Below are 13,986 nucleotides of genomic sequence, written 5' to 3' on the forward strand. Positions count from 1 at the left end.
GACTGTTTGTTGGCCTTTAGGAGTGTTATCCGGTCGAGTCTGATGAGGTGCCATGCCCTGGCCCCAAAGTCTATTTTTGCTATTCCCTGGGTATTTCGTTGCTCTGTTCCCCTTGCACGCCCTTAGTGTTTTGCCTTGTTGTGGGGGGATCAGATTGGGCGCAATTCCCACACTGTGTCTCCAGTGTTGTCCCTGTCGGGCTATGGGTCAGTGAGGGATGTGTGTCTCATTGTGGGGCTGGCCATATGGTCTTCTCTGTGGATTGGCTGCTCCGAGCGTCAATCTCATTGTCAAGGCTTGGTGGGCCAGGATGTGCTCCACTCTCTCTTCCTCCCCCTTCATTTTTACCGTGTGCTCTGTTCAGACATGTCCCTCTCCCTGAGGTGCAGCTTCCGTGCTGTCCTCTGAAGTACATTCTTCTGGGGGGAGGGGCAGTTGTCCATGTAGTAGTTAGGATTGGGGCCGGCCCCTCAGACCTCTCCACTGGTTCCCTACTCCACACCGGCATGTTGCATTCACATCTTGGAGCACCGGGACTCAAATTTTTTCCTTTTAAATGTTCCTTGAATTTGGGGAACAAAAATAAGTCCAAATGGGCAAGATCAGAGCTGTAGGGTGTGTGGGGGAAAGTCTCCCAGTGAAATTTCCTTATCTCTTGTGACCCTCAGAATGAGAAGTGGCATTTTCCTGACAGAAAAAAAACAAACACAACAAAACAAACCAAAACCTCCTTGGGCAACTTTCCTGGCCTTTTCCTCATCAACACAGGTTTCCTAATAAGCGCCCATGATTGTCTTGTGTCCTTCAAGAAAATCTATCAAAATTACCCCTCTGAAACCCAAAAAACCAGTTGACATACCCTTAGTTAAGCTGTGCCTTGAGTTGACTCATTCCAGCCGATCAGCTCAGAGGCACTGTTTGATGGGACCTTCCTTTGAAGGCATACTGAGACGCGGACAAGTGTTCGACTGAGATAACTGGTCTGCAGCCATTGGCCGATCACAGAGACTTGTTTCAACATAGTTTGTCTTAGTAAGCCCATGCATTTGTGAACTAGAACCTTCTGGCAAGTCTTTCCGACTTAGCCTGGCATTTTACTGCATTGTTCAACATTATGTTGACGATCCACTCATATTGGGTGTGTAGCTCTACAGTCATGTCAATTTGATCTTTTAGGTCCTAGCATAAGAGTGTGCCTTTTGTTCTCTTGTGGTGAGTTTCAGTTTGTTTCCTGTTATAAATAGTGAGACTGCAAACATCTTTGCACATATCTCCTGTAAAAATACGCAAGATATTTTTTTAATATTTAAACCTAATTTCTGAGTCAAAGGTATGTTCATCTTTTGCACTACCAGATGTCACATTATTTTTTTTAATGAACATGTTAAAACCATTCATTTTACGAGTGAGTAGAGAGCGGTCAGGCGTTCTGGTGGCATCGTGGTTATGTGCTGAGCTGTCCAGCTCCAGCAGCTCTGTGGAAGAAAGACTAGACTTTCTCCGTGAAAAAGAGTGACGGCTCAGAATGGCACAGGGGCAGTGCTGCCCTGTCCTGTGGGGTCACTGTGAGTCAGAGTGGCCCAGTGAAAATCAGTTTGGTTTTTGTTGGTGTGTTTTAATCCAAATAGCTCTGGATCTCATTCACACCTACATTCTTTAGTGGAAAACATGATTGTTCGTATTTATAATATTTATATTGCGGAATCCTGAAGGCACTGTGGGTAAGCACTGGGGTGCTAACTGAAGGCTGGCAGTTTGAAGTGGCTGCGCAGGAGCAGAGGCCTGGCAGCTCATCCCTTAGTGATTCACAGGCTAGGAACACTGGGCATCGATACTCCATTCTATAGGGTCCTTAGGAGTTAGCATCGATGCAATCGATGCCCAGAGGTTTTGGAGTGAATACTGTTTGTATGTAGAGCAACAGGCTCAACTACCTTAAATAACCTTCTTGAATCTTACGGTAGAGAAAACTATTGGAACTTAAAACTTGGCTGTTTACTTCTAAAATTAAACTGGCTCAGATTCTTTCATGGTGAGTGTTTTTCCCTCATCTTTTGTTGATGATTATCTTTGTAATCATCATTGTTATTGTAATATGGAGTAGTCGTCAATGAAGCTGTGCTCTAAACTGTGGTTAGGTTCATTTCTGCAATGGTTAGATCTGTTCAAAGTATTTCTCCCACGAGGCTGGAACATTTTGAGTCCTTGCACTGCTGTAAACGTGAAATTGCCAGTTATATTTTCAGATGAAAAGAATATGAACTATATAAGTGCATTTTAATTTTTGTTGTTGTAATGATTCCTTTTCCCCAAATTAAATAGATTCTTTCAATGCACAGTTATAATCAGATAAGCTTTATGGTTTGTTTCAGTATGACTCTCTTGTGAGCCCTGGCAGTGTACTGGCTTATGCTTTAGGTTACTACCCTCAAGGTAAGCTATTTGAACCCACTAGCCCCTACGTGGGAGAAGGTGAGGCTTTCTGTCCTGTGAGGAGTTACAGCCTCAGTCATAATAGCACATCTTTCGTTTTCAGTCTCTGAAAATAATGAAGCCCTTTCCCTTTTCCTTTTTGTTGCTTGGCTTGGACCAGGTCGATCATGTAGCTGGTTTGAGCTATTTGGATGACGCATATTTATGATGTTTAGACTTAAGTTAATAACCAGGAGAGTAAATGCAAGTTATACAACTCAGCTTTTCTTTGCAGGTTGCAGATTTGGATGATGAATTTGCTGACTTGGTATTAGGAGAGTTCAGTGAAAATTTTGATTTGTTACCAGCTGAAAAGGTAAATTTTAGTTTTTCAATTACTTTGCTCAAATAATGAGATGTGATTCAGTTTCTTTGTCTTGGGTGTTTTGTTTAACTTTGCAACTGGTGGAAAATGCTGGCTTAAACAAAAATGAGAAGAACATTAAAATGAAGTCATTCCTATTACAGTGATCATTTCTCTCCTCTCTCTGTCTGTCCCTCCTTCCCACCCTCCCTCTCAGTTGGTTTAAATCTTGATTGATAATTTACTACAGGTCTTTATATTTCTGTTTTCTTTTTTAATGCATCCAATCAGAGAGTAGGCAAGTAAAACACTGATGGCATTGGGATTCTTTGAAGCACATAAGGTGCTAAGTAGGGTGTTTGTTTCTAGTGTTAAATGAGACTAGTGCTAAGCTCACCAAATTCAACTATTTGTTATTCAAGAAAAGAACATATAAGATATAGAGATTATTTTCAAGTGACTTGAAATGAGCCCAGGAAAAAGTGAATGGAATGCCATCATCCTTGGAATTTCTTACTGTTGCGCAGTGGAGTGCTTAACTGCGATAGCTATTATATTTTATAGTCACGTCACATGTGTTCTGTTTCCAAAGGACTCACAAGTTTACAAAGAGCCTACCACTTCTTCTTTTAACAGTGTCATAAGCATCCCCAAGCTTTTCTTGGGGTCTGAGGTCTATTTTTTTTTTTAAGATCGTTTTATTGGGGGCTCTTACAGCTCTTATTACAATCCATATATCAATTGTATCAAACACATTTGTACATATATTGCCATCACTATTTTCTAAACATTTACATTTCATTTAAGCCCTTGGTATCAGCTTTTTACTATCTCTCCCTACTCCCTCCCTCATGACCGGTTGAAAAATTATAAATTATTATTAATGTCATATCTTTTTTTTAAATCTTACACTGCCTGCTGTCTCCCTTCCCCCACAGTTTCTTCCCCACTCCTCTCCCACCTTCCCCTCCCCTCCTGGTATCCCCACTCCCATTCCCATTCGTGAGAAGTTTATCTGACCTGGATTCCGTGTGTCCTGAGCTGTGATCCGTACCTTGTAAATGCTCTGGTCTAGCCCACAGTGAAAGGTAGGATTGGGGTCATGATAGTAAAGGTTGAGGAAGCCTCAAGGAACCGGAGGAATATTGTGTTTCAAGGGTGCTATACTTCTCCCCGGTTGACTCCTCCCTTCCTTGCAACCCTTATGTGAGAAGATGTCCCATTGTCTACAGATGGATTTTGGGTCTTTGCTCCAAGCCCTCTTGTTCTCAACTGTATGTTTGTTTGTGGTCTTCTGATACCTGTTACCTGATCCCGTTGACACCTCGTGATCACACAGGCTGATGTGCTACTTCTGTGTGGGCTTGTTGCTTCTCTGCTAGATGGTTGCTTGTTTAACTTCAAGCCTTTAAGACCCCAGATGCTATATCTTTTGGTAGATGGGCACCATCAGCTTTCTTCACCACATTTGCTTATCCACCCATTTGCCCTCAGCGATGGTGACAGGAGGGTGAGCATCACAGAATGCCACGTTGTTAGAACAAAGTGTTCTTGCATTGAGGGAGGGCTTAAGCAGAGGTCCAAAGTCCATCCATTTCCTCAATGTATTGCCATATAAATATATGTACCCATGCCAGTACCTCTATTTGTTATGAATTAATATATTTACATAAGTGCACACCTATGTTTATGCCTCTATCCATTGCTTTGATTCCTAGATTATTCCTCTGTTTCCTTTTACCTTTCTTCTGCTGCACCATCATGCTCACCCTTCTGCCTCTTAATAATTCCTCTCAGCTAGATTGTTGTTGCTCCAACACCACCGGGATCTCTACATCCTCCTCGTTGTTGATTTTCATTCCCTAGTTGTTCCCCTGTCTATGGCGTTGTTTGCTCACCGCTCCCTTCCCTTGCCTCCTCTCCCCAAGTCCCTCTGGAACCTTCGGTCCCGTTGCTTTCTGCTTGGGCTTGCTTCCCGTGCCTATCTTATATAGGTAGGCAAACTGACCATAACTTAGGCAACACAAAAAGAAAACAAAAAATTGAATAAAAAGAAATAGAAAAAACATATATATATAAAGAAAAATAACTTGAAAGTACAACCCGGAAAAGCATAGATAACTCCAGGTCTGTCCGCCGACCTTTATGACTATCTCCCCGCCGGTCCTGGGGGTTCTGGGAACTGCCCCTTGTAGCCCGAGGTCTACTTCGGAGGCTCTCAGGGGCTTTGTGGCTTTGCGTTTCTCCCGTTGCTGATCTGTTGTGTTCCCTTCTTGGTTCGCCCCTCTGTGGGGGGTTCAGACTGTACTCAATCCCCCTGAGGTGTTTTTAAAAATGCTACTTCTTTTATTTCTCATTTTCCTTCAGATTTTGTTTATTGTAGTTGTAATTCATCTGAAGAAATTATAACTCAGATTTATACATATTTTTCCCTGACCAGTTCTTCCATTAGATAGTGTTAAATCACAAGTGCATATGTTCATTTATTCAAGAAAATCTTTTGAGTATTTGATATATTCTACAGGAGCTCTTGTGGCTCAGTGGTTAAGCGCTTGCTGCTAACCAAAGGTTAGCAGTTCGAACCCATCTAGTGGCTGCACAGGTAAAGTTCTGCTGCCATAAGAATGTAGCCTCGGGAACCTTCGGAGGCCCTCTGTGCTGCCATGTGGGGTCACTGTGCCTTGAAAATCAATTCATTGCCACCCAGCACCACCACACAATTGAGTGGCGGGTGTGTGCTGGGGAGTGTTACTTTGGCTAGGCAGTTAGGGAAGGGCTTAGAGATTTTGGCAGAGACCAGGAGACTACACACGCAGTGCTTTTCTCTCTGCTTTATAGCTACAGGCTGCAATACACAGAGTTACCGTGGCTCAGACAGCGGTGCCAGTGCTTTGTGGAAGTGCCCTGAGAAACAAAGGGATACAGCCCTTGTTAGATGCTGTTACTATGTACTTGCCTTCCCCTGAAGAGCGCAGCTATGAGTTTCTGTAAGTACACACGCACACTGAGGGAAATGATAGCCTGGGGAAAGAGACCCTGCTGTATGATGAGTAGTGAAATCACCATTTTGGAATCATTAAGACAGGTGAAGAATGCCACTGTAAATCATACAGAACTATGACCATCTGTACTTGAAACGGCCATCTGCCGTGTTTACTGATGAAGCTAAGAATGTATGGCTGTGTTACCCTGACCATCTTAGTGAAGGGAGAAAGGAAATATGCTAGCTACTAGTATGTAGGGATGTTTGAAAAATATTCTGAAGACCTACTTATATTCATTGAGATTTCAAGATTTTTCATAAGCTCAAACTATTTTGTGGCTATAAAGACAGGTCCTGGTTTTCCTCCTGTTGTCACTAATGATTTTGCACTCAGTAATCAGTCCTCTAATCTGAGTGACCATTGTGCAGATATGCAGGGAAAGGAGGCTTTAATTCTGGTGAGGAGGACATCAGTCACCCTGCTCCATATCTGAACTGGAGAGACCACATGGTGAATAGTGATGCATGCAGACTCTGTACATCCTGGCTGTGCATCTCTGTTCTTCCGTCGACTCGATGTCAGACTGGGCAAGTTGAGTAGCCTCTCATCTGTAAAATGCAGAGAATAACAGGATCTATCTTATAGGGTTGTTATAAGGAGTAAGTAAGTTAATGATAAGAAAGCGAATGGAATAGTGTGGCCTGCGGTATTTTATGTGTTTAATAAGATTGAAAGTGGGAGAGAAGAGCAGGCAGATTGGAGAAGTGCTGTAATGGAGGTGTCTAGCTCTGGACTGTCTGAAGAAAGAACAAATCTGTCTTGGAAGAAGTGTGGACAGAATACACCTTAGAAGTGAGGCTGGCAAGACTTTATCTCATGTTCTTTGGACATATTATCACGAGGAAGCAGTTCCAGAAGGACATCGGTCTTGGGAAAGTAAAAAGTCAGCTCAAAAGCGGAAGGCCCTCTTCAGCGAGCTTGAAGCAGCAGCACAGCAGTGGGCCAAAGCAGCCAGGATTGTCAGGATGGGGCAGGACGAAGCAGTGTTTGGTTGTGTTGTGCCATGGGGCACTGTGAGTTGGAACCAACTTGACACCTGGCACCTAACAGCATAGACAACCTACTGTGGGTCATGGACTCTGTTTCTTTAAAACAGTTTTATTGCATATAGTTCACATAAGAGTTGACGTCAGTAGCTCACCCATATTAAGGAGAATTGTACAATCAAATCATGGACTCTTTGGGAGTGAATAAAAAATGGAGTTTCTCTTCAGAAAGATGGACATATGCACAAGGCCTGGCATTTCAGGAGGGTTCAAACGTTCTGAAACCTATCAAATAATGCCAGTTTAGAACATCATTCTAGAAGAATATTGGGTGGGTAAGCCATTTCAAGTTTATAATTTAGATGTGTGTATTTATGCAACTCGACATGAGAGGAAAGCATGATAGTGATCATTGGAACATACCTATTTGTTTCCTCTCTGCAGGCTTTTTAAGAAGTGGTGTGATGTGTCCAGGTATATTCTTTGAGGAGGGAGCTCTTGACAATGGAATAATTTGCAATGAGAGGACAAGAATCCATTATTTTTCGTTTGAGGAACAAATGGTTCTGTCTCTTCTAAAGAGTTAGCTCCGTGGAGGAAGAGGGGTGCATAGTGACAGTATATAACGGGCTGGCTAACTCCTGAAACAGAAGAGGGGTGTTTGTAGGACAGCAAGTGTGTATTTCTGCAGTAATTCTGATGTCATCGGTACAGATGTATAGCAATTGTATTTTAAAGGCCTCTCTGGAATGCCTTCTTTACCTTGTAGGCAGTGGTATGAGGGTGACTTATGTGCACTGGCATTTAAAGTTCTTCATGACAAGCATCGAGGACCACTGGTTTTTATGCGCATCTACTCAGGCTCACTAAAACCCCAGTCAGCCGTCCACAATATTAATGGAAACTGCACGTAAGTAGACACTTAGGTTGTTTCCTAAGAATGCATTACTTCTTTACAAGCACTTTTACTAATGTAAGTTGTGGCTTTACAGGGAAAGAATAAGCCGTCTGCTCTTGCCATTTGCTGACCAACATGTAGAGATTCCTTCACTGACTGCTGGTAACATTGCTTTGACTGTTGGGTGTAAACACGTAAGTGACCAAGTGGTGTCTCTAGGAGATCACTATTTAAACTCTCCCTTGAAAAGTAGGTCATTTTGTAGCAGCAGAAAGCCACTGGAGAGAATACAAACAGTTCAAATCCAAGTTAAGTAAGACTCGGTATGTAGATACAGATACGTGTTTCATGAAGCTGGTACAGGACTGGGCAGTATTGTGCTGTTAAACAGAAGGTCACTGAGTGGGAGCTGGCCCAACCGCATAATAACACCATGCGCGTTGTCAGGAAAGATGACCCCGTTTAGGTGTTCTTCCTGCTTAGATCCTGGTACATAATTTAACCTTGTAATGGGTCATGTAATAGCTAGGGATAATTTGCCAATGAGGGCTTCAAGAGGATGAGGTTTTAGTCTGTTTTGATTAGTGCTCTGCCCTCCGGCCCAGATTGCACACAGTGGACACTCCTTAGACATGGGTAGGATGGATGGATGGAAGGGTGGACTGCTTCACTCCCTTTTGAATCGTATCTGCTTTGTTGGTGCTGCTGAGAATGCACGTCACAGACCACTCACCAATCCACGGTTGCCCCACGTCCATCTCGGTGACACTCAGCACGTTCTTCAACGTGCACAGCCCCTCTCGCCCTCCGTCTGTCTCCGCGTCAGTCCTGACGTCATTGACGAGGCCCACTACCTCCTCAGGGGCCCCTCTAACCTTTTCTGTTGTGCAATTTGAGTTTTATGTGTTTTGAAGGGGTCAAATTTAATGATATTTTCCTTCTAAATGGATTAAGCCAACTACAATGTGCTCCTTGAATATTGGTATTTTGCGGCAGTTAGTGTCAACCTTGTTACTCCTGATGTTACTTGTAAGCTCTTCATGACAAATGGCAAGTTTCAAAATCCTTTAGTAGAAACTTCCCACGGCCAGGATCTTGGGCTTCTGCATGAAAATGGCCCCCGGAAGCCCTGGTGGTGCGGTGGTTCTGTGCTGGCCTCTGATCTGCAAGGGCAACCAGGCTCTCTACTCCCATAAAGAGTCACCGTCTCGGAAACCCACAGGGGCAGTCCTACCCTGTCCCACAGGGTCACTGTGAGTTAGAACCAACTCGATGAAAGAGAGGGATTTTTTCTTTTGGTTTGTCCTCCCCAAGACCAGGCTCCTGTCTCTGGAGGGTTGGAAAGTGATGCTGTCAGAGACCTGCGGACTGCTGCTTCACTAGGACCGACAGTCCAGAGAGGACATGGCACCAACATTTGTAATATAACAGTGTCAACACTTAAGACGTAACTGGTGTCTCCAAGAGCAAGCTACCGATTTGCATAGTTGGGGCACTTGGTTAATTGCATGTTTTCGAGGATTCTGTAAAGTAGTAAATGAGTCTTATTGATAGAAAAATACTGTACATAGATAGGAACTGGAAACACAGGGAATCCAGGACAGCAGATGATCCCTTCAGGACCAGTGGTGAGAGTGGCTATATTGGGAGGGTGGAGGAAAGGAGGGGTAGAAAGGAGGAACCGATTACAAGGATCTACATGTAACCTCCTCCCTAGGGGAGGGAGAACAGAAAAGTGGGTGAAGGGAGACGTCAGACAGTGTAAGATAAGACAAAATAATAATTTATAAATTATCAATGGTTCATGAGGGCGGGAGGCTGTGGAGGGAGGGGGTAAAATGAGGAGCTGATACCAAGGGCTCAAGTAGAAAGCAAATGTTTTGAGAATGATGAGGGCAACAAATGTACAAATATGCTTGACATGATGGATATATGGATTGTGATAAGAGTTGTATGAGCCCCCCAAAAAATGATTTTTTTAAAAAACCATGAAACCTATTAAAACACACATACAGCTCTTTGTGAAGAGAGAATACATAAAATAAGAAATACGAGCCTTTCTTTAAGAAAGGAAGTTTTAAACCGAAGAGAAATTAACCCAATCATTCAGCCCTAAAAAAGAAAAGAGAAAATATGGTACATTTTTAGCTAACCTGTCTTAACAAGATTGGAAACTTAGGGAGGGATTTTATTTGTTTTACTAAATAATTATTGGGTGGTGAATTTTTTACAGCATTGTTTTGGATAAAGTTCACACTTTAGAATATAAATTAGCTTTACCTCTAAAAAGTTATGTTCAACTATGTGGATTTGTCTCTCAAGTTCTGCTGAGAGGAAGAGGCCATGTCAAACTTCCTCTAAGTTCGTACTTCTCGTTGGAGGTGGAATGCTTACCGCCAGCCTGTTTTGTTCCACACCACCTTGTCCGCTTCCAGACAGCCACCGGAGACACCATCGTGTCATCCAAGTCGTCTGCCTTAGCTGCCGCGCATCGAGCCAAGCAGGGGGGAGCTGAGCCACCCAGACACAACCAGGAAGCACAGAGACTGCTGCTGGCTGGGGTCGAGGTCCCAGAGCCTGTTTTCTTCTGTACCATAGAACCCCCATCAGTGGCCAAGCAACCAGGTAGGCACAAATAGGACTGGTGTATCAGTCAATTAGTGCTCTGCAGTATTCCCGGAAAATAATTCTGAAGTCATTGAGTTAAGTTTGATCCCAATTTATTGTAGTTGGTCTCCATTATTTCCAGTGTTTTGTTCTTTATAAATCTGTTTCTTTGATTAGATCTTGACTGCTTGTCTCATGCCTCCTCCCTCCTTACGCTGTGGTTCGATCTGTAGGAGTCTAAGTAATTGGTCCCAGGACCATTTACTCCTTCACTATAGTTAGAAGGTAGAACAGCACCCCCTAGGGACAGCTGAAGGAGCCTGCTGGGGTAAAAACATTGACACAGCATTGTAACATGGGTGTCAAGAAAAGAAGCACGGGGTGATTACCACAGCAGACGACAAGGAATGTACAGATCTGCTGGAAAAACGGAGTGAGGGACTGCTGGGAAGTGTTCTCCTCTGCAAGGCCCACGTCCGCCAAGCTACCTCCCAGGAACGAGGCCTCCTTTGAGCACAAAAGAGACCGTTTCTGCTAATGTACACAATTCAGTTCCTCGCCATCATTTCTCCATTTTCCCCCAGCTCAATTTCTAGAATTCAGTGAATATTTTTATATACTCTGGCCACTCGCATTTGACTTTCTGAGTATTACATTCCATATTCTTTAACATTTTAGCTCAAAATTCTTTAGTGGTTTCTCATTACTAATCAGGTAAAACCCAAACTCCTCAATACAATATATAAAGCCCAAGATTCGAACTGTGTCATTTACAGTTAGATTTGGTTTCATATAACAGAAAAGAGGTAAGAGTTGCTTTAATGAGACAGAAGTTTCTTTCTGTCTCTTGTACAAGAAGCCTGGAGTTGGTAATCCAGGGGCTGGTGGGTGGGCCTCCATGTTAGCCGCTTGTCTTTCCGTCCACCAGAGCTCCTGGGCCCTCTCATGCCCTGTTGGCTGCTGGCACCTGGGGCCCCAGGTTGGAATTGCTGAGCACTGGAAGGAATAAGGGGAGAAGATGTGCCCCTTCCCTTGTAAGAAGACTTCCTATAAGTATTGCTCACATGTCATTGGTCAAGACATAGAAATATAGCTACCCAATTACAAGCGAGTCTGGAAGATGCCATCTTTTAGCTAGACCGAAACAGAAGAAAATGATGAGCAGCTAGCAGCCCCTGCGTACCAGCCAGCCTTCTTGCCTGACTTCATCTCTTGAAGCTTCTTTCTCCTTCCTGCTGAACCACCCGCCTCGTTCATACAGATGAAAACAGCTGATACTCATAGTCATGGAGTTCAGATTGCTTACCTGGGCCGTGCTTCCCGCATTGCCCTTTCTTCCCACCTGTCCTCTCAGCATGGTACAGCTACCTCCTGAACGTGTCTGCATGGAAATGATTACTCTTGCGGAGGCTTCAGCTCAAGCTTCGCCTCATGTGACCTCCCTCTTTGCTCTGCACTGAGTTTCTATATTCCCCTGTTTAAGGACGGACCTTCCAGTTCTAGCAGTGGGTTTAGGAACCATTTTGCCCCTTGGAAAAAGGGAGACTCGGTGGAGATACAAATTCAACTGGTGGCGTGCCTCCCGCGTCTTCCTGAAGACCCAGTGGAAAGAAAGAGGGAGGTCCGTAGTCAAGTCGGGTTCCCCTGTCTTCACCATCATGATGGCATTCCCTGAGTGCTGGCAGGAAAGAAAGCGCGGACAGATGGAAGGAATTGGGTGTTGCCCATTTGGCAGAGGAAGAGCAATTAAGTTGAGGTGGGTGCTGCAGCAGTTTCCTGTTGCCTTATAATGCGGAGACCAGCTAGGCGTAGTCCTCGCTCTGCTAGAGAAGGATGGGGTCACATGACTCTGGGTGCCCAGTGACATACAAGCGACCACACATGCAAGCATAATCAGGTCATGTTACTGCCCGCTTGAAATCCACCAGTGGCTTCCTGGTGTCCATGACGAGGAGCCAGGTGCTTAAGGCAGAGACTGCCCACAGAAAACAACCTAAGAGCTCTTTATTTAAATATTATTTGTGAAGGTCTATTTATATCTTAAGCATTGTATAGGCACCTAAATTCAAATAATGCTGTTGTAAATTGTATGAGCCAATTAAAATCCAAGGCCACTGGCCTTTACATTAGAGGAAATAGCTTTGTGATCAAAGGACGCCTCGTTCCTGGGCTTTGGCTCGGTGGACTTGGGCCTTGCAGAGGAGAACACTCCCCCCTTCCTTCTATTCTGGGCACCCATGTTACAATGCTGTGTCACTGTTTTTATCCCAGCAGGCTCCTTGAGCTGTCCCTAGGGGGTGCAAATCATTCATCTGCCCAGCTGCTACTGAAATGCTCTTTCAACACGTGCTGCTGCTGCTAGTTGCTGTTGTGTTTGCTCTGACTTATGGCACCTGCTCCATGGGGTTCTCAAGGCTGAGAGTTTTTGGAAACACATGGCCAGGCTTCTCAGATGAGTCACAGCTGAGTGGGTTTGAACCCCTGACCTTTCCGCTCGTAGTTGAGTTCTTGCCATTGGCACCATCCAGGAACGCCTTTGCAAGTGTGATCAATAAGAAACGTTCTGAATGAGGCAGTTTACATTCGTGTCTTCCTAGCAGATCTTTGCAACATGGTGTGTATTTTACATGGGCAGCACATATCAATTCGAATTGGTTAGAACTACAGACACTAGGTTCCAGACTACTGGCTGTCTTGTTGGAGAACACGGTCTGGGATCCCTGGCTTATATCCCTAAGAACATCCTATGTCTGTGACTGATAAGCTTAACTCGTTAATTCATTGCTCATCTCTTGAGCTGTATTTTATGAAACATTTTAACACCTTTATAAAGAGAGGGTATAGTTTAGTTAATTGATATAAAGGATCATTTGCATATGCATGCAAATGCATTTGTCATTGTAATGTGTTATAGTCTTGTTTTCTCTTTGGTTGTGGTTTTAACCTCCTTTTGCAAGTTTCTTATTATTGCCTTTGTTTCTGAAAGTGTTATCTTGTTACTGTATTACCTTCTAGAGTGATCTTTCCAAAACATAATTTGATCATGCGACTGCCCTGCTTAAACCCGTCCAATGGCTTCCCAGTATGTCCTTGCTACCCGCCCCCCCTGCTCCTCTCTCACTAACCTTCCCTTGCCTGCCCGGATCTACTCACCTCTGTCTGGCTGTTTTCCATCCCCACTCTGCTCCGTGCACAGCCGTGCCAGGGCCTGGGGCACGTTTTCCTCAGGATTTTGCTTTCTCTACTGCTTGTGTCTTTACCAAAATCAGTCTAGAGAGACTTTGCTAGATCACCCAATCTCCCATAGCCTCCCATCACTATCGTGTCACTGCTGTGTTCTCCACAAAGCAGTATAGCAGCGTGAAATTTCTCTCCGCTGCTAGATTGTGAATTCTTAAGAACAGTGAATTTGTCAGTCTTAGTCACTGCACTTAGAAAAGGCGTGGAATGGTTGACTAAGTTGTTTTAACAAAGAAACATAACAATAATGATTGTTTATTCCCTAGATTTGGATCATGCACTGAAGTGCCTTCAGCGTGAAGATCCCAGTTTGAAAGTGAAGCTAGATCCTGACTCTGGACAAGTAGGCTCAATAATCCTTAATCTCAGAAGGCTTTCAGTGAAAGCATTTGTGTGGTTAGTGTGTCCTTGTGTGCTTGTGTGCGTGTGTGTGTG

The 13,986-nt window shown here is 44.0% G+C and overlaps 1 protein-coding gene across 1 annotated transcript in view; it reads left to right on the plus strand.

Annotated features, from left to right (window-relative positions):
• The window catches only part of GFM2 (GTP dependent ribosome recycling factor mitochondrial 2), a 50,154-nt gene that overhangs the window by 23,975 nt on the left and 12,193 nt on the right, over window positions 1-13,986 (plus strand). Inside the window, exons 11-16 of the mRNA XM_045285223.1 lie at window positions 2,708-2,788; window positions 5,615-5,763; window positions 7,576-7,716; window positions 7,799-7,898; window positions 10,140-10,329; window positions 13,818-13,947. Coding sequence (XP_045141158.1) covers window positions 2,708-2,788; window positions 5,615-5,763; window positions 7,576-7,716; window positions 7,799-7,898; window positions 10,140-10,329; window positions 13,818-13,947 — 791 coding nt within the window. The remainder of the gene's footprint in view (window positions 1-2,707; window positions 2,789-5,614; window positions 5,764-7,575; window positions 7,717-7,798; window positions 7,899-10,139; window positions 10,330-13,817; window positions 13,948-13,986) is intronic.

This window comes from Echinops telfairi, unplaced genomic scaffold (assembly GCF_000313985.2).
Source record: "Echinops telfairi isolate 266 unplaced genomic scaffold, ASM31398v2 ScPeMD7_7469;HRSCAF=8507_1, whole genome shotgun sequence".
Lineage (NCBI taxonomy): Eukaryota > Metazoa > Chordata > Mammalia > Afrosoricida > Tenrecidae > Echinops > Echinops telfairi.